Here is a 26,967-nt window from a genome sequence, read left to right as displayed (position 1 = left end):
CAGTCCTAAGGAACTTGTCTCAGTACCCAGCTTGGACCTTACCTTGAAGACCTCAAATACTGTCCCAGCAATGCAATCGGATCCTGCACAATCAACTCCAGATACTGAACCTGGCAGCATGGCTGATCATGTAGTTATACAAGCAACACCTCTCAGTAAAGCTGTGATGGATGTCATTTTGGAAGCCAGAAGGCTTAGTACTAGAAAATCTTATGCTGATAAATGGAAGAGATTCTGTGCTTGGAATCAAGTACAAGGAACTGATACAGTAGGACCAAATATTCCTCAGATATTACAATACTTGACTGAGATGCTTGACAAAGGCCTATCTTTCTCATCAATTAAAATCCATGCCTCTGCCATTTTGGCTCATTACAATACAGAGCCGCCAATCTTTTCTCATCCTTTACTAAAGCAGTATCTTAGAGGAGCCAAAAATGTAAGGCCTCCTAGAAGATCACCAATACCTGCATGAGACCTCAATTATGTGTTGGCAAAGCTCACCCTGCCTCCATTTGAACCAGCTGCTACCGCTGATATAAAGTTCTTATCATGGAAAACAGCCCTGCTACTAGCAATTACTTTAGCAAGAAAAGTTTCAGAGCTACAGGCCCTCATGGCTGTAGAGCCTTTTATCATATTTTACCCAGACAGGGGGTGTCTGAGGACAAATCCTACATTTATGCCTAAGGTGGTTTCCAGTGTGGCTCTTAACCAGACTATTCATCTGCCAACCTTTTATCCAAATCCGCAGAACAAGGGGGGAAAGAATTCTGCATTCCTTGGATGTGCACAGACAGCTAAGATTCTACTTGAGCAGGACTAAAGCTCTAAGGAAAAACTGAGCAATTACTAGTGGCATATGCTGCAGGATCAGAAGGAAAGACTATTTCAAAGTGGATAAGCCACTGCATTCGTTTCTGTTACTTACACCATGGTAAACCTGTGCCCAAGGGCATTAGGTCTCATTCCACCAGAGCTGCAGCTACTTCAGCAGCCTTTCTCAGAGGAGTACCAACGAAAGACATTCTAGAGGCTGCTACTTGGAGTTCTTTTCACACGTTTACAAAGCATTATCATTTGTACTCTAAGTCCAGGGCAGGCTTTGCAGGGCCTTATAGCCGCACCTTCTGCTGTTTAGCTCCAGCCACCCAACCATAGCTTTGGGATTCTACCCAAATGTAATGACTGCAGCAAGGAAACCCGAAGAACATAGTACAGTTGTGTACACTAACATAAATGTAGATGTTCGAGTGTATTCACTGTTGCAGTCCAGGTTACCCTCCCGCCATCCCCCTTTCATTCTGGAATTTATCTTTCCTTCTCTATCTTCTACAACCTATGTGGTGTATTTGCTTGTAGATGAACGTAAAGTTTATATTGATGCATGTATTTATCTATACATATTTTTGCTACCTTTTTGAGAGCACCTGACATCTGGGGCAAGAAAAACTAAAGAAAATGGCGTCGACTGCATGTTTTATACCCCTGACGACCTGACGTCATGGAAGAGGCGACAGCAACTGACGCAGGACCCAAGACTTTGGAATTCAGGCTGACTGAGGGCAACCTGCCAGCAGATTACCCAAATGTAATGACTGCAACAGTGAATACACTCGAACATCTACATTTATGGTAAGTGTACACAACTGTACTTTTCTTGATCTCCCTCTGCATTTGAGGTGGTGAAGAGGATTCTCTCAGTACCCAGAAGAGCCTTGACTCCACCTGATTTGGAGCCTGGCCCCACTCCAGCAGATTTTGTGCCTGAAACATCTGCTCTGTCTCTTCCGGGACAGCATGCCCTTCCAGACTGCTTCCCACTTGGAACACCCAAAGTCTTCAGATACCTCCTCGGAGCAACCCACCGAGGAGTTCCTGGGAAGCATCACTGTAAAAGGAGGCACTTGGATTCCCCTTTGGAATCCCTCACAGCGGACGCAGATCTCAATGAAGGGGAAGGGTCCCCCAGATCGCCGCCTGAGTGTCTCATTTGGAGACATCATGGAAAGCCTGTGCCAAAAGGGTGGTTGGTCTTCCCAAAACCCTAACCCAGAGGAATCTGTGTTTCTGGAAGCTTTTGGGTTAGGCTTATCTACTTCCTGGGTATACCCCCCCCCCGGAGATCCCCTTATTGACTTTGTGTTGCGCAGGGTGGAAGGAGCCTGATGCAGTGGAACCATTCCCCAAGCAGCCTAATAAGATTCTTACTGCCCCTTCTGACTGCCCCATTGGACTAATGTTGTTCCTGTTTATGCCATGGTGGTTGCAGCTGCTACCAAAAAGGAGCTGGCGCAGCAGATCTCCACTGTCCATACCCCTAACAGGGAGTCTAGGACTTTGGACAGGTTTGGGAAGCGGGTTTATGCTTCATTGACCTTCGTCTTGTGAGCGCTGAACTATTTGGCACATGTAACCAGGCTACAGAGGGACTTGGTTAGGGAACTCTCTAGTTCTATCCCAGGGTCCATATCTGCTGAGGAACAGAAGACCTTTCCTCCAGAATGGCCACCCTTCAGTCTATTTCTAACATGTTCATGAGTTTAATCTCTTGTACTGCAGAAGGTGCCTCATGGGTGGCTGGATCCCAAAGTGAAAAGGATGGAAAGATCTTGTCTGCTGTCAGGATCTGCTTCTCTACCCTACAACAGGCCTTCTCCAGGAACCAACATGGAGGTAAGAAGTTGTGGTTCTGAAAATCTCAAGGTCTTTTTCAGGATTCACATGGAGACCTTCCTCCCAGAGGCAGAGGGGGAAATGGTTGTGATGGCAGATGCTGCCCTCATGGCAGAGAGGGTCTGATTAATCAAGGGTCTCGAGATTCTTTCTCGAACAGATCCAATCAGCAATCCTGAGGGATTATCCGACTGCTCGTCTCTGGAAACATTCGGGGGACATTTGTCTTTACACCCAACAGCCTGGGAAGCCATCACAAAAGATCACTTGGTGTTAAAATTATATCCAGAAGCTATGCAGTATCCTTTTTCCAGAAACCCTCTCCAGTAAAAACTAAATGAAAACTCCAGCCAAATTAGAACTTCCACTGAGTGACCTCTCAAACCTCTTGTATCTGAGGCACATGGGATATATGCAAATGACCCTTAAGGACATCAGGTGTTTCAGGTATATGGTGATTCTGAATGCCCATTACGTATTTCTTTTTAAGTCATTTCAATGGACAATTTCAGGCCAGTAAAGCCAAACCCCACTAGCTGTGGATATGCATATTTCGGCCTTGTTATGACCTCATCAGCACAGCACAAGCAGAGTGTTTGACTAAGCATAAGAAACACAGGGCTTTTATACCCAGCTGATGTCCATTACCATTAAGGTGACTGCAAAATATCCCAAATAACAAATTAAAACAGAGAATGAGAAGGTCACACAGAAAAAACATCTGTAAAAACTAAATGAAAACTCTAGCCAAGCTAGAACTTCTCTCTCCAGGGGAAAACCCTCCCTGATGTCCCGTCCAATCTGCAGGAGGCTGCAGTGTTGAGATTTCAAATCTGCTCTCAAAAAGTGTCATCCAAAGTGTTCTCCCAGACCAGCTCAGATCAGGAATCTATCCAGATTCTTTTTAGTGCCCTAAAAGATGGGGGACCTGTGGCCCATTCTAGACCTTGCCACTCTAAAAAAAAAAAAAAAAAAAAAAAAAAAAAAAATCGGTTGCCATTTTAAAGTTCCAGATAGTCATGATACAGTTCATTCTGCCCTTTCTTTAGAAGGACGACTGAAAGTGCTCTATAGACGTTCAGGACATGTATTATCACATCAAGATGAACAGGCCCTCCAGAAGGTTCCTCCTCTTCCGGCTAGGACCCAGTCATTATCAGTTCAGAGTGCTGCCCTTTTGGTCTCACTGCAGCCCCCAGGCAGCCCCCAGGGTGTTCACCAAGTGCATGGCAGTGGTGGCAGCCCACCTGAGACTGCAAGGATTCCAAGTGATTCCATACCTAGACGATTGGCTCCTAACTGATCTTACCAGGCGTTGACTTCTAGAAGCCAGAGAATTCCTATTCCACTAGCCTTGACCTTGGGCATCTTTATCAACCTGAAAAAGTCTCGGCTTCAGCTGGTCCAAGTCCTAGACTTCATCGGAGCCTGTCTGGACACCATTCATTCTCTAGCCCCTCTTCCTCTAGACAGAATTTCCACATTGAGAGCTCATGTAAGATAGATAATGGGCATTCCTTCTCGCCCAGCAAGTCTTGTCCTAAGGGCTTTGGAGTCCTTGGTGGCCACAATCACTCTGGAACCACTAGCTCGCCTTCACATGAGAATATTTCAATGGACCATAGCAGTGCAATGGTCTCTTGTGTTCTACCCATTAAATTACCCAATCAGGATTTCTTGAGCATATAAACATCCTCTTCTGTGGTGGATCCAATCCGAGGATCTTTTTCAGGGCCACCTGTTCATCCTACCCTCCTTCCATGGCCAGTGTGACCATGGATGTGTCCCAATTCGGGTGTGTGGGGGGGGTCATAATCTGGGACAAACAGTCCCAAGGCACCAGGTCCCTCCTAGAGACAACTTGCATATAAACATTCTGGAGAGGAGAGCGTTGCTTCTTGCACTGCAAGCCCTTCATTCCTGTCTTCCCACAAGAACTATAGCTGTTCAGATGGACAACATGTCAGTGTTGTGGTACATCACCAAACAAGGAGCAACCAGGTCTTACCCTTTGTGTCAAGAGGCCATGAGGCTGTGCCAGTGGGTGATTTCTTTCATCAGCTTTCTCGTAGCAACGTACATTTGGGGAAGTCAAACATCCTGGCAGACAGACTCAGCAGGACCATTCTGATGCCTCATGAGAAGTCCCTGAAGCCTTCTGTGGCAAATATGATCTTCCAAGATGGGGGTCAACCTTGCTGCGATCTTTTTGTGTCCCCCTCCAACACCAAGAGCAGTGAGTTTTTCAAAGGTGAAAGTGCAACTGGTGGCCATTTCCAATTTTTACAGAGGGGAAAATACCTTTTCTCTAGCTTCATCCACATTGTGCAAGGCCTTCTTAAAAGGTACCTGTCTCCTTCATCCTCCTATTAAGGAATCTGTGGCCCCCTGGGATCTCACCTTAGTTTTACAGGCTTTAGTCCCCCCCTCCCTGCTTCGAGCCTTCAGCTAAGGTAGATTTAATGTTTCTGACCTGGAAAACCATCTTCTCGGTGGCCATTACTTCTTCCAAAAGTGTATCTGATTAAAGGCTTTGTCTTGCAATACTCCATATTTGATTTTTTTCACAAGGACAGAATTACTTTGCGTACTAACCCTTCCTTTCTGCACAAGGTCACTTCTGAGGCTAACATAAACCAAGTTATCAACCTGCCTATCTCCTTCCTTAATTTTCAAAACAGGAGGTATCAGCTTCGTACATTGGACGTATGTAGACACTTTGTTTCTATTTGCTTAGAACCAAAATTCTGAGGCAGCATGATCAACTTTTCATTTCCTTTTCTACTGGTCGAAATTGCTCATTGATGAAATTTGTGGAGATGGTACTTAGTCATACCATCATACCTTTATATCGCATTGCAAACTAGACATTTATTTCCAGGAACAGTGCCTATTCAGGCTCTGCAATGCTCTGGAATATCCTTCCTTGAGGGCCCTTTAAGTTCTTCTGTAGCTGGGGATTTTATCCCACAGGTCGAAGAGCAAATGAAGGCCAGAACATTAGATAAAGAAGTTATGTACTCACCATGATGTTCCATCTTTGTTGTTACCTCTCATTTACTTTTCATTCTTCCCTCCCTCCATCCCACTGCCTGTTGAAGGACCTGACAGAATTTATTTGGACAAATACTTCATTACTGTTTGAGCTTCTGAAGTATTCCTTTCTGACTTGCCCTGTTGTCTTTAGGCAATTTCTGTCTACTTGTATGATTATATGATATATCATGGTGCAGCAAACTCGATCTGAGAGATTTGGAGGAGAGGAGCATTATGGGTAGGGGAGGAACTCTGATGTCAGAGCCAGGAGCTTTGGTATATGGCCGATTTGGATCTTCTGCTCGGATCTGAGACCCACAGGTTGAATAGCAAATGAGAGGCAACAACACAGATGGAACGTTATGGTGAGTACATAACTTCTTTTTTTTTTTTTTTTTTTTTTTTTTTTGCATTCTATTCCCCTATCATTTTTAAAGGTTTTGCTAAGAGTTTGCCTGTAATGCCACATTGTCTTCATACAGCAACTTTGTTGATTTGTCCCCTCCGACCTGTTTGCTGATGTAGTCCATCACCAGTATGAACATCAGTGGGCTCGGAGCTTAAACCCTGATGCATACCCACTCCCACTGGGAGCCCCTTTGTTAGACTGAACACTCTTTGTTTGTACTTGAGTCATTAGGTCTTTGTACATAGCCTGCACTAATTCTACCAATGTTTCTGGGACTTCAAACCACCACAGGGCTGCCTAAATCAGCTTTATTGGGACCTTGTCATATGCTTACTTCAAGTCTAGGAATGCTCAGTTGGACACTTTGCTCATCTGTAGCTTCTTCTCAGCTATCTGTCTCTCAGCAAATGTTGGGCCTGTTATGCTGCATCCTGCTCTAACTCTGAATTCCTCATCTCCCATCTTACCTTCTACTACTCTATTTATTCATTTATCAGTCATCCACTCCAGAATTTCCATGTATTGGGAAAAGAGTTTGATACTTCTGTACTGCCCATAGTTGTGGATGTCCCCTTTGTTCTTGTGCAAAGGTACTAATATGCCTATTCTCCAGTCATATGGGATATGTCTTTCCCTCCATACTGCTATAAATACCCTTGGGAGCCTTTTCTCCACTCTCACCCAATATATGCTGTGACCTCATCTGAGCATGCTGCTTTCCCTGACTTCATTTTCCTTAGTACTGTTCTTCTAAGTTCTGCTCCTCCTCCTCTTTCATTATCTGCTGTGTCTTAAGCAGTACAGCTTCTATGGGTTTTTTTCATTCAGAAGCTGCTGAAAGTACTCCTTCCATCTGCCTTTGATTTCCTGTGGGCTGGTGGGCAGGTTGTTGCTGGCATCCTCTACGAAGGGTGTTTGACTATCTTCTTTATCTTTGCCTTGCAACCTGAGAATATTTGTGCCATCTACAGAGTCACTTTAGAAACGGGTTGAGCGCATCAGATGGTTTGTTCTTTGCTATTGCAAATCCTCTCTCTGCCAGTTTGTTTGCAAACCAGTATTCCTTCTTAGCCTGGTCTGTCTTTTCTATCTCAAGAAACAAACAAAAGTCTTAGCTGCCAAAGGTGGCTCAGGATAAAATAATCAAACACAGCAATAGTCCAAAGCACACCACCATAGTATTCACTTTTGAAGTCTTTGTCAAAACCAAGATCAAGATGCTTTAATAAATATAAAAAAAGTAAAGAGCTTTTCTTCTCTACGATAAGCGCTTTCTGCCATAGCCTTCATCAGATCGTTATCATTATGGCTCTCAATTTCATGAATTAAATGAAAGTTGACCGATCCGTGAATATCATCTGCGCCAGCACCTCTTTTGCAACCAATGACTTATACCCAACCAGACAACAAAAGAACTGGCAAACCTCCATCTTCAGCCAATAGTGAGACGTCTCCCTTTTAGAATAGGCTTTAGCGGAACTACCGCATTCAAACCAGGATGCCGATCTGCTCTCAAATTTATAATCCAGTTTACTTCACTAGTTTCTGTGCGATTCTGGATATTCCCACCTCTATTTTCTTCATATATGCATTCAGTCACTTTAAAGTTAAAAGAATATGTCTGATTACACAGGATATGATTAGCTAAAGCATTTCTTTTGTCTTTGTAATTAATGTCCCCTCATGTGATGTAAAATCCTGTCCTTAAAGCGCTGATCAGTTTTTCCAACATAATAAGCAGTGCACTTTGAACAAGTAGCTAAATAGGCCAGATGTCTGGTGTTGCAAGTGGCACTAAGTCAGAAAGAATGTTCTCTGCCAGTAATAGGATGCTGAAAAAAGTTAGTACTATCAATCAGTGGGCAGGCTTTACATTTCCCACATCTAAAGGTTCCTTTCTTTACAGTTAGTTTGGAAAGCCATCCTTTTGCAAATTAACCTCTTAATGTTGTTTTATTCTTAAGGACAAACCTTGGTGTGTCTCCTACTATTCTTTTTCATCCTCTGTCAATATTGTCCAGAATTTCTTTATTGCACTGCATACCTGCACTGAATCTATACTATAGGCAAGTAAACAACTGAGTGTTTCTTGCTTAGAACCTTGCTTGTTTCCTTCTATTCTTTTTCTGGTCTTTCTTTTGAAAAGTAGGAATGTCATTTGTTTTTCCTCATGCACCTCACGTGCGATTTTATCATGGTGTCCCTTTTAGTGTATCCCCTTTCTTGAAGGTGCTGTTGCAATTTAACTTGTTCTTTCTCAAAATTGTCATCTTTCGTACACAGTCTTGAAATGCGTATCCTCTGACTCTCCATGATATTCTTGTATACAAATCGGGGTGAATGCTGTTCCTATGCAAATAGTGATTTCTCCATGTGTTTTTCCTATGCATCAGTGTCTCCAGACCTTGTGTCCCATCCAAATTCAACTTGACATCTAGGAACTCGATCTCTTCCTTGGAGGAATTCATGGTAAATTTTAGAAAGTTGGTTGTACGGTTTAGGTATTCCGTGAACAGCAAAAGTTGATCTTGACTTCCTTTCCATAGAATAAAGATGTCATCCACAAAAAGCCAGGTGGTTTACCCAAGGATTACTATAGGTTCATAGGTAGATACTAGGCTATCTGCCCTAAGGCATTTATAAGCCTAGCCCGAGTGTATTTGGCTTTCGCCTCCCAATTAGATTAGCCTACTGTGCCTCTGTATAGTAGGTCACAGAAAGTAGCCCTTTAAGATTAAGAAAGTAGCCCTTTAAGTTTAGTTAACTGCACCTCTGTCAAGCAGGGACACAGAAGAGATCCCAGGGGTGAATTTGCGATCTCCCATCCACGCGTCCAGATTTTGCTTGAAAAGGGTCAGCGAGGGGCTATGTCTAACATGAATTGGGATTCTATTCCAGAGTGAGGGGAGCCTCTGGGAAATTAATCTGTCCCTCCAGCATGTTCTATTTATTTTTGTGCTGAGATTGAAGTCCCTGGAGCGGGTAGCTCTAACGGATTTGGATTTTTTGAGGTGGAGCATGTCCATTAATTCTGGGTTAGACATGGCTTTGTACGTCAGGCATAGATCGCCTCTGAGTAGGCGGTAAGCAACTGAGTAGAGCTGGAGTTTCTTTAGTCGAGCTGCATAGGACATCTGTTTGAGGCCCATGATCCTCCTGGTGAGGTACTTTTGGGGTCTCTCCAGTTGCTGCAGGTGTCGGGTAAGGTACATCCCAAAAGGGGCATTGTATTCAATTATGGGCCTGATGAGTAGAGTGGCACAGTGACCTCTCTTGATCTAGATGCGAACCCTTTCGTGATAAGGTGGGCTATATAGAAGGTCTTTCTAACCACTTTGGCAACATGATTGTCAAAGGAGAGATTACTATCTATGTGGGTCCCCAAATCCCTAATTACTTCTTCCGTACTTAATGGATTACCACCTATGTGGTAATTTGTGGGCACTTTTTCCCAAAGGGGATGACTATGCACTTTTTAGCATTTAGCTTGAGGCCGTGGCTCTGGCACCAAGCATCCGTCTCCGTGAGACCCTTTTGGAGGATGCTTGTGTCAGCCGGAGAGTCGATTATGGCACCCAGTTTGCAGTCATCTGCGAACTTTGTCAGCCATAGTCCCCCCGTGTTAGCCTGTACCTCAGAGAAGTATATACCGAATAAGAGGGGTCCCAGAACTGAGCCTTGTGGGACGCCACTTGTAACTGGTTTGGATTCGGACGTGGCTCCTGCAATTCTGACCATGTGGGTTCTATCCCTGAGCCAGTTTGCAACCCATCTTGTGACATAGGGGTTGATATTTAAGCTGGTAAGCTTATTTATGATGCCCGAGTGGGGTATTGTGTCAAAGGCTTTTGCGAGGTCCAGGTAGGCTGTGTGGACTACCTTGCCCTCATCTATGGCTTTGGTAACTGTTTCAAAGAAATCAGCTAGGTTTAAGAGGCAAGATCTGCCCTTAAAGCCAAATTGGGTAGGGTCCAGTGTCTGGAGGTTCCCAATGTCATTGTTTATGAGTTCCATGATAATACGCTCCATAGCTTTACAGACCAGACTAGTCAGGCTTATGGGGCGATAGTTCCCGGGGTCCGTTGTGGTGCCACCTTTGTGGTGTGGGACCACTGTAGCTGTACGCCATTCTTTGGGTACATATCCTGTAGTAAGGCTAAGTTTGAACAGTGACTTAATGTGAGGGTTCAGTTCTTCTTGGAGCTCATGTAAGACGCAACCTGGGACACCGTCTGGTCCCATAGATGCTGTGTTTTTTTGCTTTGGAGAGGGCAGCTTTCACATGTGCATCTGTGATGTCAGGGAGGTTACATTCTGTTGGGATAGGCATTTGCTTCTTTGGGGGGGAAGGGGGGAGAAGTTAGCACTAAACCTGTCTGCCAGTATGTTGGCTATGTCTGTAGGTTTGGTATATTTTGTACCATTATGCATCAATTCAGAGCATATCTGGGAGTTTCCACCCATATTCTTGACATAACTAAAGAAGGCCTTGTGATTATCTTTAGTGTCTAGGGCAATTTTTCTTTCGAAGCTGGCCTTAGATGATTTTATGAGGGATAGTAGTTTCTTGCTAATACTGATCAGAGATGCCTTCCCTTTTTGGGATTTTGCTCTATCATGTAGTAGCTTCCTCCTTCTGTTGTATAGCTTATTTGTGGCTGGGGTCCACCAGACAGGTCTCCTGTTTTTGGAGGAGTGAGCTTTGGTTTTATTTGGGATAGCACGATCCATGCATTCCTGCAGGTGCTCATAGAATGCATATGCAAAGGATTCTGCAGATTGGGCAGTATTATCCTCTGGCCCAGGGGCTTTGAAGGATTCCACCTCAGTCTTGAGAAGTGTGAAGTTAGCTTTTGAGAAATTTTTTACAGTGGTTTCCTTGGCTGGGGGTGGGGACGGGATATGGATGTCCAGGGAAATTAGTTTATGGTCTGATCTTACCAATGAGGGGTTTACTTCTGGTGTGGAACATAGAGTCCCCATGTTGGTGATGACCAGGTCCAATATGTTGTCCCCTCTTGTGGGAGTGGTGACCAGTTGTTCCATAGCATTGGAGTTTATAAATTCAAGAAACCGTTGGGCGAGGGTGTTTGGGCTTGAGTAGTTTTCCCAGTCAATGTTTGGGTAGTTGAAGTCACCCAATAACATGGTATTTGGAGAGACCTTCATATTCTCCAATGTACTCAGGAATGCCAAGTGGGGTTCCTGTAAGCGGGATGGTGATCTGTAGCAGGCTACAAACTGAAAGGCAGTTTTGCCCACTGTTAGTTGCACATGGATGGACTCCGATGCTTCGTGCAGTGCCACTAACCTGGAGGTGTAGGTATCTTTGATGAATATAGATACTCCCCCACCTTTTGTGCTTCGGTCTGAGTTTTGGAGCCGAAAAGCATGGTATGAGTTATAACCTGGTAGTGCTGGGGTGCTTTCGGGAGCCTTGAACCAGGTTTCTGTTACTGCACAGACATCAATTTTCTCCATACTGAGAAGAGCCTCGAGTGCGTGCATCTTGAGGTTTAGACTTCTGGCGTTGAGTAGCATTACCCTTAGTTTTTTTTATCCTTGGGTTGTCTATGGAGGTGGGTTTGTCCTCTGAGCCTTGCCTAAAAAAGGCACTATGGGGGTAGCAAGAGCCTTGGCCAGTATACAAAAGCCTAAGGGTGACAGGTGCAAGCCGTCCCTAGTGAAGCAATGTGGCTTGTCGAGTATGTCATCCCAGGCTGACAGACACTGGATCCCCTTTGAATGACACCAATACTTTAGCCAATTTTTGAAACTGATCATTTTGTCTTTATACTGTGGCATCATTCTTGGTGAGGGCAAGATGCTACTCAAGGTCAGGGTCATACCAGCCTGGGCTACATGATCAGAGAGCTCCTCTATGTCTCTTTTCATGTAGTCCAGGGAGGTACGTCTCTGGTCATTCACACCAGCATGGACAATAACGGAGTCATATTTGTACTTGCTTTGGAGTGACCTGAGTGCTTGTGTTATGTGGCGGATCCTGGCACCCGACAGGCAGCTTAAAGTGACCTTCTCCTTGTTCAGTCTGGTGAGCGGGACGTCAGTGTGCCGGACAATAGAGTCCCCTATAACAGGTGTATTTGGTGTGTTGTTTAGCCTTAAGGGCTGTGACTGTGAGGCACACTGACTTTGTGAAATATGTGATTCGTGGGTATTGTTGAGGGGTGGCTGTTGCTTGGATGTCTGCTTTGGAGGTCTTTGCTGCTTAGGCAGATTTTTATTTAGAGCCTCCGAGTATGTTTTTGTGTGTTTATGTGTTGGGTTTGCAGATGCAATAGGTCTATGTGAGACTGGGTTTGTGGTGCGGGTAGTTGCCTTTTCCTCCTGACTGACTGTGCCAGTCTTGGGTTGAGAGAGCTCTGCCTCCAGTTTGGCTGTGTAATTGCATCTCTCGCATGTATTAGTTTGTTGGAAGGAGGAGAGGGTTGTCTGTGTACATAAGGCAATTGTAACATTGCCTCAAAATTCCCAGATTCACCAGCTGGATTGGAGAACAAGTGCTGAGCATGAATAAGCAAATTTAAGTGCTAAAACTAAGAATCTGTATCTGCACTAGATGAGTTACAGGACAGAACCAAGTGCAAATGCAGGCTTTCAAATCAGAAAGTTGAGAGATGGAAGATTGCCCAAATGACCAACAACTACAAATTCTGGACCAGAACCACACCCTATGTGGTAGACAGGTTACCTAGTGCTTACCACTCCCACTGATGAGCTAGAAGGCTTCCCTCCAACACAGAAAGGCTTGGGGGGCTCAGAAGTTTACAAACAGTCCTGGATACAGCAAATCTGTATCTGGAACACTAGTTACAGGAAAGGTAGGAAACAGGCTTAGTTTTTTTTTTTTTTTTTTTTTGTTAGAAAAGTAGCAAAAACAGTAGTAAAAACAATTCACATCCAGTGCAGGCTAGCACACTTGCGTATGTAGCAATAATAGTAATAGACCACACACGGTTTGAAAAATGCAATTAAATTAAAAAGGACTAAAAGCAAGTGCAGAAAGAGTTTATTAGGTAGAATGCGGTAAAGAGATGGGACTGGGGGAGTGTCCTAGATCAAATCTACAGTGAGGAGTGCACTGCAAAAGCCACCAAATTTAAGCTACAAACCAAAGACTGGGGGGGGGGGTGGAGAAAACAATTTGAACAGAGATGTGTGCAACCACTAGGAGTAGAAACTATAAAACCAAAAAAATATATTCAGCTCTGTATATTTGCAGATCAGTCTCTCAGAGCAGTGTGACAACAAATAATTACAGATATCTAAGCAACAATTAAACTCTATAATAAAGAAAAATATACTCAGCTCTCTGTATATTTGCAGATAATCTTGTAAGGCTGTCTCTCAGAGCACAGGTTCCAGTTTAACCATCATTCAGTACTCTCTGTTTCTCCCACTGCACTAGAACTAAGTTGGAATAACTGTTGGCACAGAGGGTGCCCATTGCAACCCCCAATATCTACCAATATCATTCATTCCCATATAGGAAAACATTACTTTCTAAGATCAATTCAAGTAGAGAGCTTAATAGATCAATGTTAACATCTGTCGAGGAAACAAGTTTTTGATAGCTTCTGTACCATATGTATTGGGTATGACAGTAAAGAGACTGTTGATATCCATCTTCACTAACAGCAAGCCCGAGAAGTAATTTATTCAATTTAATTTGGAATATAGCATCTTTAAAAAGCTGTCTGTGTCTTTTAAGACTGTAGTAGCTTGTGGCAATACTAACTCCTCTTCTACAAACATAGACAGAGGTTCTGTGATCCATCCTCTCACTGCCACTATGGGACGCATTGGGGATTGTCTTTATTCTTGTGATTTTTGTGTTTGCCACTGATAGATGGAACAATGGGATGGGCCACCTCAAAGAAATCCTATAATTCTTTACTTAATCGTCCATCCATTAACATCTCATACAAAGTTCCTTGTAGCCGTTTGATCATTCTTTCCACTTCATTCTTGCTGATTTTCTTTTAGGTCTGTGCATTACTCAGCATGTCTTTCATTTTATCCCTATACGTAGAGGAGTTCTTGACTACTATGGCTCCATCCTTATCGGCTGGTTTAATCATGGTATCTGTCCATTAGTTCTTTAGGTGCTGTATATACTAGCTCTAATCCCTTAATTCTGTTCTTTACCTTGGATGTGTATTAACCTGGGATATTGCTGAGCTTGTGTCTGTTTGGCTTGCAGGCTTTTCCTGTTTTCTTAAATTCCAAACTTTGTGATAAGAAGCTGATGGTGTGAGCTGCAGACAGCTCAGCATCTTATTTTTGCTGACTGTATAGAACTCTTTCAGCACTGACTAAACGTTATATAATGATTTTGATTTTGGTATTGACCATCTGGTGAAATACGTATGTGAAGTCATCACTTAGGTTATTGAAAGAGGATGTTTGCTATGACCTGTGAATTATCTTGGCAGAACTCTACTAATCTACGTCCTGCTCTTTCATACTCCAAGGCCAAATTTGCTCATTGTTACAGTTATACGTTGACTACCAGCTTTAGCATTCTAGTCAGTTGTGATGAATGTCATGTCTTTTTGATGGTGTTTCCGGATGGTGCTGCAGGTCCTTGTAAAACTAGCACGCTTTCTCCTCTTCAGCAACTGTCGTCGGATCATAAAAGTGTTGCCTCGAAGTCTGATGAAGATCCTTACAGTATCATTACATCTGTTATTTACTAGATCATATAAATATGGGGAGATTCCTCAAGACTGGAGGTATGCACTTGTAAAACCGGTCTTTAAGAGAAAGGGGATTAGAACAAACCCATAGTTAGACAGATCCATAATTCCACTTTCATCCATCCACAAACCCTTTTTCCAGTTTTTGCACATGGGGTTGGGGTATCACTTCACCAATGACAATCATCTAGAGCCAAGGTTTATACTGCTGGGTGGCTAGCCCGACCGCTGTAGTTCTTCCACACCACACATTTGCATGCACGGACACCTGTAGCCAATTTAGTGTATCCATTCCACATACTGCATATCTTTGAAATGTAGGAGGAAACTGGAGCAGGCCCAGGGAGGACATGCACACTCCACACAGAGAAGGTACCAGAGCTGAGAATTGAACTGGGGAAACCTCTTGCTGTGAGGTGACAACATGTTGTGGAAAAATAATGGGAGAAAGTTATATTGAATAAATTGTCAGAACTGGAAGGGTTGGGACTTGAAACCATATATCAGCATGCATATGTTGAAAATAGTTCTATTATCACCTGAACATGGTGTTCTATAACTTAACAGTTATGAATGAAATGAATGAAAAATTGTGCTGTGATGCAATTTCAATAGATTTCATTTCAACATTTGATAGGGTCATACACAAAATCAATAAATTAGTCGCTGTGGTGACTAGGTGTTGAATGTACTCTTGATAAGATGGATAGCTGCATGGCTTACACACAGGACATGGCAAGTATCATAGAGAAACTGGACAAGTGAAATTGGAGGTTACAATCTTGGTGTTCCATAGGGCTCTGTCCTAGGCCCATACTTGTTTGGGTTGTGTTTTTATGGTCTGTCTTTTTCATCAGAGGTGTTATATAGTGAGTATGCAGATGACTTGAAAATGGGATGTCTGATTACATCTGTCACAGATAGGGTATGCCTGCAACAGAACTTGACTAAGTTGACCATTTGGATATAGGAGAATAATATGCTGCTAAATACATCAAAAACTAAGCATGTGAGATTTGGAAGACATAAAATTGAAATCTGAATATTTAATACAGCCCACAGTGATTTGAAAGTGAGAATTCATTTAAGGACGTGGGTATGTAGGTAAATCCAGCTTTGAGTTTTTCTATTCATATCAAATTGGTTAGTTATACCTATATAACTATAAATTGTATGGAAAGACTTATAAAGTCTACGAAATCAGAACTGATGAAGTCAGTGTTGGTTAAGTTAGACCCGAGCATGAGTAAACTGAAAAGAGTACAGCGGAAATATACCAAGGGCATCCATGGAATTGAAAATTTAAGTTATTATAAAAGTCTAAAATATCTGAACTTGTGATATTTAAGAGGAGATCTTATTTAGGTGTTTAGGGCACTTGGAGACCATTACCATTGTTGTCGCCTCACAGTAAGACGTTGTCCTGTTAGATTCTCAGCTAGAGCGTCTTCTGTGTGGAGACATGCGTGAATGGGCGTACCTTCGTTGAAGGTTGTGCGTCAGGGCCGGCAACTCTGCACGTAAAAATCTACTGCCAATCATTAGCCGACCGGAGTTCCACTGGTGGCGACCCCTAACCAGTAAAAGCCGAAAGACACAACAACCTTTGTGAATGTTTGAAGTTATCAAAAAGTAGTAGAGAATCATCAGGCAGCCCATGTAGAAGATTCTGTGGAAATGAGAAGTGTACTAATTGGTTCTTTGAGAGAGTAACTGATGCATGAAATAGACCACCAAATTCCATTAAAGCAAGCACTAATTTAGATATTTTTTAAGAACAGACTGGACACTATTTATGGGAACAACTGTTTTTGTATATTGGCAGTCTAGAAGGGCATTATTGCCTGTGCTTGAAATATTTGTATGTTATGTTCTCACTGTGGTCAAGCACCAGTTTTGACAACCTTTCATTAACTGAGGACCACTTCAGTTCTTCTGTGGGATTCTTGTCCACAGTAGGTTTGATGATTGTCGGATGTGTAATGATCCATTCAAGTCCATTTAGGTCATTCATTTTCATGATGTCCATGTTCATTCTTAACTGCGATAGTGGCCATTTGAAGAATGAGCTCTGTGCAGACTGCTATTTGCGCACAGGGATTTGATTTTTATGCTCTCCATTTATGTAAATTGTGACTTCAGACAAATAATTTAACAGTTCAGGGCACCTAGGTCAAGTGATCTGAGAAAATAAATTTGCGTCTGGTCATGTTAAGCATTCAGCAGAATAGTGAAATAGATACAGTAGCGTATCTAAGTTTAAAAGTTAATGGCTTTAGCCTCAAAATATAGTTAGTGTAATTTGTTTATGCCAAATCTTATTCGATGTTGAAAACTGCAACACTCTAGCCTTCCTTCATATACCTTATGCCTTTTACAGGGTTTGTATGCTATTGTGGAGCTGGAAAGTATTGAGACTCGAAAGAAAGTACTGTCTGAACAGCACTGTATTAATGGACAAAAGTTGCGAGTGAAACCGCGAGAACAGAAAGAATTCAGGTACATTCCAAAGAAAAACCAAGGCACTCCAAAAGGCCAGATGTTAAATCAGTTGGAACTGTCCCAAGCACTCTGCAAGGCTAATGATGTAAGTGATTTGCTTTCAGGTTTGTACAGGATTTATACATTGACTAATGGAAGTGTGTCAGTACATTAATCGCATTTTCCGTAAAGCCTAATGTAACAAAAATGTTTTACCAGAATCACTTTTCGCAAATGCTGAAGAAAATTTTATTTGTAGAGTGCAAGCCTCCCTTCACTCCCCAAAACTTAAATGTACCTACTCTGAGGTTGCACAACAGTAGAGGAAAGGGATTCTCCATTGTCTCTGAAAGTGTGTTTGATAAAACATTTTCTCTGAATCAGTATTCAAGGAAATTTCACGTTGATGTAGTGACACACTTTTGCCCTAATACATGACTGAGTTCAATTAATCTGTACATTTTTTTTCTGGCAAGGAAGATAAGTAAAGTATATAATATACTAGCTTTATATCTTTATTCCATGAGAACTGTTGCAGTTGTGTAAAACATTGCTTTCTGCAAGCATATGTTTTGCCAAACCTAATTTTTCTAGTACTTGGAGGTGCCCCTTTTCTATGTTAGTCCTTGATGATTTCTTTTCTTTGTTTTTTTTTTTTTTTTGGGTGTGTACTGCATCTAAAGTTGCCAGTACGTTGTAATATCTTAACTTCTTACTACTTCGGAAGCAGTGTGTGTTCTTTGTATGGATTATGGATTACTGTTGTAGAATTCCTGATATACGAGAACAGTCCCAAATGGCCAGCCACACATATGGCCTGACTGCCATAGCTTTGTGGACATACTAGCCTGGGTCAGCTCTTCATTGTGCAAAGACGCACTCTTGCATCCTTGATAAGAGGAGGTCATCCCATGCTACCTTCAGATATTTTTACTGCAGATGTTTATGTACCACAGTGAAAAATGTTGTGATGCTTGGTCTGGCAGTGGTCCCAGAGCTTCACTGAGAAATCTATGAACAGTTATCTTTTTTTCAATTCTGCTGTTTGAATAAATGCTGGCTTGTTGCATTTGCTTGTGAAGTTTCTAGGGGAAACTGAGCCGCCTTCTTGGGGCATGCCTCATGCAGGTCTGAAAACTCTCTGTTGTGTTGCAGACATCAGATCTCTGGTAAAGATTCACATTTTCAATTCCTGTTTAGCTCTGGAAAGTGTCATCATTTGGTTAATTGCCAAATTTGTGCATGTTTTACCAGGAAAAAGAAGGAAAAAATAGAGAAGTAGGGAAATTACTCTGCAAGCATGGGTCACATAGTAAAAATTGGAAAGCCCTTATGCAGTTATCTGAAAATTCATTGGTGTATTTAGGGGAAACCCTTCCCCTTAAGAAGGTGCCCATAAAAATAATACTTCCACAAATGAGGTCAAGGAAGAGAGAGGATCCTAAAGAAGTTCATAGGTAAGTACTAGACAGTCAGTTTGCAGGCTATTACATGCCTAGCTAATAATCGGGCAGTGACCAAAGGCATGCTAAAGTGCGGAAAAATGCACTTCAACTCCAGAGGCCATTGGATGCCACAACCAGTCAGTTTGTTATCCAGTCTCTGGTGATGGTGCATTACACTTCTGCCAGTTTTCGCTCGACTGCTTTGGGGACAGATATGGAGATAACAGCTAACATGTCTGCTCGGGCTTTGCACCAGAGTTTTGGCACCCCTAAAGTTATAATCTCATCTCAGTAGTTAATGGGGGGGGGGTGTAAGCCTACCAGCTTTGAGCTACCAGAGCCTAGGCCAGATATGCTATAGAGTTAGATAGACTAGCTAAGAAAAAGCCTTTGCAATTCTGTTTAAGTCCCTCTCCCCAGAGACATAAATATTAGAATACAGTAGGCAGCCCACATCTGCATCCTTCCAGGATTAAGCATTTTTGTCAAACCTGATTATACAGCATTTTAAGAAATTGACAGAACTGTTGAGAGTTTACTTGTGTGCCACTTTCTGCCAAACGCTCCCTAGTGAAAGGGAGAGCTTCCCCAGCCACACATTCTAAATCTTCCTCAGTGGGTAAGGAATACATGGATTATGCTGTTATGCAGTCTATCCTTCTGGGATAGGTCTCTCATGAAAAGCCACCATCGTATGTCCTCCACTGAAAGATCAATGTATCTGTGCATCATAGGGTACACAGGTCCACAGCTTTACTTTAGCTTAGCTAGCAGCCTACTACTACAAAATCTTTGATTAAATGCCCTGTCACCTGCCCATTTATTTACTAAATTCTTAAACATTGTGATACTGGTTGTCTGTCTGAATAGCCACCCAAATGCGTCTCTTGCAGCATTGCTATTTGCATTCTGCATTTCTTAATATAATTCAGTACTCTGTCCTTTTCTTCTGTACATGTAAGGCCATTCACGTTCCATGATAGTATAGACAGCATAGCCATCATGATGAAGAGCTATTGTTCATCACTTTTTTGTGTGTGTATTTCCAGCTTTTGTATTGTATACATATACTAATGTTTGGCAGACTGATCTTTTGTACAGTTGATGTCCTTCTAGTCCAGTGTTGCAGTATTCTACTTGTGAGTTTACCCTTCTTCCTCTCCAGTTCATCCTGCCAGGTTTTCAGAGATTTTTAGTCTCGGTGCATCAGACGTCTGACATGGCTGCAGGAATGTGGGCCATAAAAGTGACGTCTGCCTACTTCATCAGCTGCTCCCCTCTCAGCCATACCCCAGTATGTAGCCAATGTCAGTTTGGCTGATGATCCGGCATATGCCAGTGTAGATAAAGTGGGTGTCTGAGGAAGCCGCACAATCCCGAGCAGACATGTCCACAGAGGATGTACCAGTGCCTTCCTTAGACTTTGGTGGGAACCAGCATTCACTCTTGGCCCGTTGGAGTCCGTCTCTGCCATCCCAATGCCTGAGCCTAGGCCTATCTCTAGCCAGACACCTGCTAGGCCTTTAAAGAAAAAACAGAAAACAAGACACCATACTCCGGCCTCTGAAAGCAGGCCTTCAGCCAGAGTTTGTTTAATGCCTTTATGGCCCGTAAGCCTTCTGTAGAAGCCTCTGCTACTGCTCCTCCCCTCCTAAGTCGCAGACCTCCCATACCTGAAAGGAGGGTAGATCAGCCCGAAGAAGAGGAATTCTCTGAGGACTCTTTCATCCTCCTCCCAGATCTCATCCCCCCCTGGGATATGGATCTCCTGAGGAGGGCTCAGTTGAACCTGACTCCCCTGTAGAGGATCTAACTTTTGAAGAAACTATTAATAAGATGAAAGACCACTTTAAGTGGCAATCCTTGGATATGACTGAAGTACAAAAGAGGTTTTATGACCTTATTCAAATGGACTCTCCCAGACCTTCTGCCATCCTTCCTATTCAACCTGCATTCCTAGATGCATTTACTTCAGTCTTTATTAACCCGGATTCTCAACCTCCAGTAAAGCAGACAGACTCTGTGAAGTCCCTGAGATGGAAAAAAATTCTCTTTTAAGTGCCCTCCTGCTGATCCTGCCACTATCTCCACCTCTATGGATAGGGCCTCCAAGCTCCTTCCTACCTTCCCTGCTTATAAGGACAGCAAGACTATGGAGTGGTTGGGAAAGAAAATCTACACCTCTGCTACCCTCTCATTTAGAACCACCAACTACCAAACTCATATGACCAAATACTCCTTAGCTGTGCTGAACAAAGCCGCTAAGGATTTAGATGACATCCCTGACTGTTCAGCAAAAGCTTCCTTGTCTTCCCTGATAGCCCTCATTTCTCAAGTGAGTAGACACTCCTTAAGATGCAGCTGAAGCCTCAGCCAGGTTGGCTGCATCAGCTTCAGTGTTAAGAATGTACTCGTGGCTGTGACTTCAGCCCTCTCAGATGACTTCAGGGCCAAACTTCTTGATGCACTTTTGGATCATTCAGCCCTTTCTGGTGCAAAAGTCACTGATCTGTTTAAATCCTTGCAACAGAAAGGAAAAGCATTACAGAACCTAAAACACCCCCTAGTCTCACCTATTCCAAAGTTCCATAGGAACTACCTGGCAAAGACACAGTTTATCAGGAAAACCTCCAGGATTGTAGCCCCCCCCCCCAATCTAGAAGACACCCTAGAAGACAACCTCCTCAGGCTAGGCCTTCTCAGTCTTCCAGCCAAAGGCCTCCCTTTCCTGATGGGGCAGGTAGTGTCTGACTACCTGCCACAATTTCACCCCCCCCCCACATCCATACCCCTATCTGCCCGTCTCTCTCACTGTCTCCCTGCATGGTCTCTCATTACCTCAGACAAGTGGGTACTGTCCATCATACAGAGTGGCTACTTCATGTCCTGGATCACCCCCCATCAAGACTGTGCATACCACAGCCTCCTCCCAGTCAACTACCCCTTCTCCAACAGCTTTTGCAAACCCTGCTACTACAGGGCACCATAGAACCAGTATCTACACAATCAAAAAAAGGATTCTACCCAGAATCTTTGTTACCCAGAAAGGAACGATCATGGAGGCCGATTCTAGACCTCTCGCGCATCAACCCTTTCCTAAAAGTTCGTACTTTCAGGGTGCTCACCCTTACCTACTCGCTTTCCACTCATCCTTCCTCAGGGTTTCATGGCAACCCTGGACATAAAGGATGCTTATCTTCACATACCTGTAAAGCCCACCTTCAGGAAATACCTCCGATTTCTGGCAGGCTCATCTCACTTTCAGTTCTGTGCCTTGCCCTTTGGGCTTTCTACTACCGCCAGGGTATTTACAAATGCCTGGCTCCAGTCATTGCCTACTGGAGGGAAAAAGGGATCCAGTTATTCCCTTACCTAGGCAACCTCCTAATTCAGGCAGAAGATGAGAAGACTCTTCTTTGTCACTCCCAGGACCCTCTGGTACTCCTACAGTCTCTAAGGTTCATGATAAACTTTCCAAAATCCCACCTCAAACCCACACAGGACATTGTCTTTCTGGGTTGCAGGATCAGGACAGACCTCATGAAGGCCCTCCTTCAAGCAGAAAAGGTGGTATCCCTCTCACACCACATTCTTGCTGCCCTACAATCAGCAGAATTGACTGCAAGACAATTTCTGAGACTTCTAGGTTACATAGCAGCTACCATTCCCATATTGCCCCTAGCAAGGATGCACATGAGGAAAGGTCAGTGGTACCTCCAGTTGGTGTGGACCTAGCACTCCCACCATCTAGAGTTCAGGATTCCCCTGCTTACATCAGGAACTGAGATGGTGGGTGGCGCAGGTAGCTCGGAACCCAGGACTTCCTCTACAAACACCCTGTCCCTCCCAGACCATGCACACAGATGCCTCATATCTGGGCTGGGGAGCAACTCTGGCGAAAAAGGAAAGTACAATATTTGTGGGCAGACACAAATGACATCACATAAATGTCAGCGAAATGCGAGCCATCCTCCTTGCTCTACAGGCCTTCCAACCCTACTTAGAACAGGGCCCTCTAAAGATATTCACAGACAACACCACAATCCTGAGGTATCCCAAAAAGCTGGTAGGGACCAAGTCCTGCCTTCTGTGCAAACTAGCTCTGCGGCCGTGGAAACTGGCTACCTCTCAGGGGATCACCCTTCAGGCTGCCTACATTCCATCCCTGCACAACTCCAAGGCAGATTACCTAAGCAGAACCATTCCACACAACCACAAATGGATGCTGCAATGAGATATTTTCCTGAATATAGTCCATAGGTGGGGTATTCCACAAATTGACCTGTTTGCCTCCTCCATAAACAAGCAACTTCCTGGCTACTGCACCAGGACACCAGACCCCAAGGCATTAGCAACAGATGCATTCTCGATAACCACCTGGAAGAAGAAATTCCTGTACCAAAAGGTGGATGGTCTTCCCAGAACCATTCTCAGGAGGAACCTGTATTCTTGGAAGTTTTTGGCTCTGGCCTGTCTGCATCCTGGGTTAGCCCTCTAGTAGATAAACTCATCAACCTTGTCTCCTGCCAGGCATGAAACGAAACTGATTCTGTAGAGCCCACCCTACCCTAAACATCTGGACAAGATCCTCGGTGCACCACTAGAGAGAACATTGGTCGAAGGGGATTCCAGGTAATCGCATGATTGTTGCGACAGCCACAAAAAAGGAGCTAGCTGAACAGAGCTCATCTGTCCATCCCCTAATGTAGAGTTTAAGGCTTTGAACAGATATGGAAAGTAAGTATATGCATCAGTGACCTTTGCTATAAGATTACTGAATTGCCTGACACATTTTACTAGGTTACAGTGGAACTTAATAAAGGAGCTTTCTAACTCTACCCATGGTCCATGTCAGCGAAGGAGATGAAAGCTTATTCTTCATGACTGGCCACCCTACAGTCCATCTCAAACACCCATGAGATTAATTTCTCACATGGCTGAAGGTTTCACATGGGCTGTGAGTGCAGGCATATCCATCAGGAGGCATGCTTGGATTTGCTTGTGTGACTTTGGGGAGCCCTATAAAGCATCCTTCATCAATACTGCTTTTGATGGATCCTGTCTTTTTGGGCCTAATGTTGGAGAGATGCTTTCCCATCGTGAACAAGTTAGAAAGAACCTGTATGGCATTGGGATCTTTTTTTTTTTTTTTTTTTTTTAACCCGCAGAGTTCCTTCTCCAGAAATCAATGGCATGGTAAGAAAATGTTGTTTCGGAAATCTTAAGGGCCTTTTCAAGATTCACTTGGAGATCCCCCCTTAGAGGCAGAGGGGGAAATTATTATAATAATGTAAAATGCACACACATGGCAGAGTGGGTCCGCAAAATCAAGGGTCTCGAGATTCTTTCTCGGACAGACCTTTCCAGCATTCCTGAAAGGTTGCCTGACTGCTCTTCTCTGGAGACAGTCGGCGAATGCTTGTGATGGCTATCCAGGCTATCGAGTGCAAACACAAAAGCTTCATGGGTGTAAAGAATCATGTCCAGAGGATATTTCATCCCCCTTTTACAAAATCCACCAAAGATTACAAAAAGTGGTCATGGTTCAGTCCATTCTACCATTGCTCCAGAAAGGCAACTGCATGTGCTGTATAGATCTGTAGGATATGTACTATTGCATAAAAATAAACAGACTATCCCGAAGATTCCTTTCATTTTTGGCTAAGTGCCAGTTATTATCAGATCAGAGCTCTGCCCTTTGGTCTCATCACATCCACCAGGATATTCACCAAATGCATGGCAGTGGTTGCAGCTCGACTGGCTTCTCACCTCATCAACCAGCCATCTGTTGATAATAGCCAGACACTACCTTCTTCAGTGACTCTTTCTGTAGGGATCACCGTTATTCTTGCAAAATCCAAACTTCAACCAGTGTAAGTCTTGGACACACTGAATCTTCAAGTGTTCTTACCACAGAGCAGAATTCTTATGCTACGATTACGTCAGTCAAATTCTGTCTCATAATTTCCCTCCAGCCAAACTGATTTTAAGAGCTCTGGGATCAATAGCTGCTGCAATCACATTAATACCAACGGCTCATTTTCATGTGATAATCCTTCAGTGGACTTTACAACTGCAATGGTCCATTCTATACAGTTGCAATGGTCCATTCTACACAAACCTGTACAATTTCCAATAAAACTGTCTAGGGTATGCAAGGACTCGTTACCATGGTGGATTCAATCCGACACTTGCCAGGGTTGACCTTTTATCCTCCTTCCACCCATCACCATGTTGACCATGGACACCTCCCAGTTTGGGTAGGTGGGGGGCATTACTTGGGATGAACTGTTCAAGCCATGTGGACCACACTAGAGAACAAATTGAAGGTAAATGTTCTGGAGATGAGAGCGGTCTTATTAGCGTTGCAGGCCACCCGGTACTCCCTTCCTCTGGGGACAGTTACTGTTCAGACTGACAGTATTTCAGTGGTTTACTTCATCAACATGCATAGGGGGTTTACATCATCAACATGCATAGGGGATCCAGAACTTACCTTCTTTGCTGAGAAGAAGTGAGAGTTTGACAATGGCCAATCTCATACAACCGCTTTCTTATAGTGACACACATTCCGGGTAAATCAAAAGTACTAGCAGAGAGTCTCAGCAGAACTGTTCTGATGCCTCATGAGTGGTCTCTTAGACAGTGGCAAACATTATCTTCCATCAGTGGGGTCAGCCTTGTTGCGACCTATTCGACTTTTCCCCTCAACAACAAGTGCAGCAGGTTTTTTGCTTTAATCCCCCCTCAGCTGTTGTAACCAAGTGATACTTTAGTCCACATTTCAGTCTCGAGTCTTCTTTATGATTATTAAAGTTTATCTGGCTGCCATTTCGAATTTTCACGTTGGACAAAATGCTTTCCCTTTGGCATCATCTAAGCTGTGTAAGGCATTTCTTAAGGGTACCTTTTTACTTAGGCTACCTATTAAGGACCATTATGCCCCCTTGGGATCTTACAATAGTTTTGCAGATTCTGACACGATCACCCTTTGGACCCTCTGCTAAAGTGGACCTCAGGTTTCTTTCTTGGAAAACAATTTTTCTCATAGACATAACTTTGGCAAGTTGAGTCTCTGAACTCCAAGTACTCTCTTCAAAACCGCTTTACTTGATCTTCCATAAGGACAGAGTTGCCTTGCATACAAATCCGTCTTTGTTAACCAAGGTTGCATCAGAGATGAACATCACTCGAGTCATCAGTTTGCCAGTTTTCTTCCCTAACTTTGAGAATAAAGAAGAATACATGCTGTATTCTATAAAATGTACATAGACGACTTTGTTTCTGTCTTCATATAATGAAGGAAATTAGACTGATAATTTATTCATTTCCTTTGTCAAAAACAAGTTGGGTAGCCCTGTCTCAGAAAAAAAAAATAGCCAAATGGATAACTGATTGATTGTATTTATCATGTGTACTCCTTAAAAGGTTTGACCTTACCATGGCTACATCATTGCTTTTTGGTCCAGAGCTTCCGTTGATGATATTTGTGTAGCTGCCACTTGATCAAAAGGTCATACCTTTGTGACTCATTATAAATTGGACATAATTTCCAGGAATAGAGCTGCATTTGGCTCTGCAGTACTCCGGAACATCCTTCCATGAGGGTGACACAAGGTTACTGTTGCTAAGGACTCTTCCATTCATTTAGCAACGAAAGAAAATGACAGTGTCCGATATTTAAGTTATGTACTTTAACATAATTATCCATCTGTTTTGTCCATTTTCATTCTTTCTCAACTTCCTTCCCCCTTGTCTGTGGGAATGACCTGATGGAGTTTGTCAGGAACCATTATTCCTGTTTGAGCCTCTGTTCTGTTACATCTGTTTCTATCAATATTACGGTTATGTTACATTTTTCAAACGCAGCTTAGAGGCAGCAAACTTGATCTGAGGTAAAGCAGTGTTCAGGGGCATTATGGGTAAAGGGATGAGCTAGACAGTCAGATCCTAGACTGCAAAAAAGTGGCCGAGTTGGATCAAAGGTAGGATCCAAGCCCCTTTGTTGAGGAAGAATGAAAATGGACAGCACAGATGCATAGTTATAGCAAGTACATAACTTAAATTTAAGGTTACTATGTTAAAGTGCATGCTACAGCCTGTGCTCCCTATTACACTGATTGTCATCTGTTCTTTTCTTATATCCCCTCCCAGTTATGAAAATAGCTTGTATGCTTTAAGAAAATTTTAACTTTTAGTC

At 43.2% G+C, this 26,967-nt stretch overlaps 1 protein-coding gene across 1 annotated transcript in view; it reads left to right on the top strand.

Moving 5' to 3' along the window:
* Nucleotides 1-26,967, top strand: part of TUT1 (terminal uridylyl transferase 1, U6 snRNA-specific) — a 411,795-nt gene that overhangs the window by 87,814 nt on the left and 297,014 nt on the right. Inside the window, exon 3 of the mRNA XM_044075371.1 lies at nt 17,222-17,428. Coding sequence (XP_043931306.1) covers nt 17,222-17,428 — 207 coding nt within the window. The remainder of the gene's footprint in view (nt 1-17,221; nt 17,429-26,967) is intronic.

This window comes from Protopterus annectens, chromosome 6.part1 (genome assembly GCF_019279795.1).
Source record: "Protopterus annectens isolate FY-2018-M chromosome 6.part1, PAN1.0, whole genome shotgun sequence".
NCBI lineage: Eukaryota > Metazoa > Chordata > Ceratodontiformes > Protopteridae > Protopterus > Protopterus annectens.
Note: the sequence above shows the minus strand (reverse complement) of the source record. Positions and strands in the feature narration are given on the sequence as shown.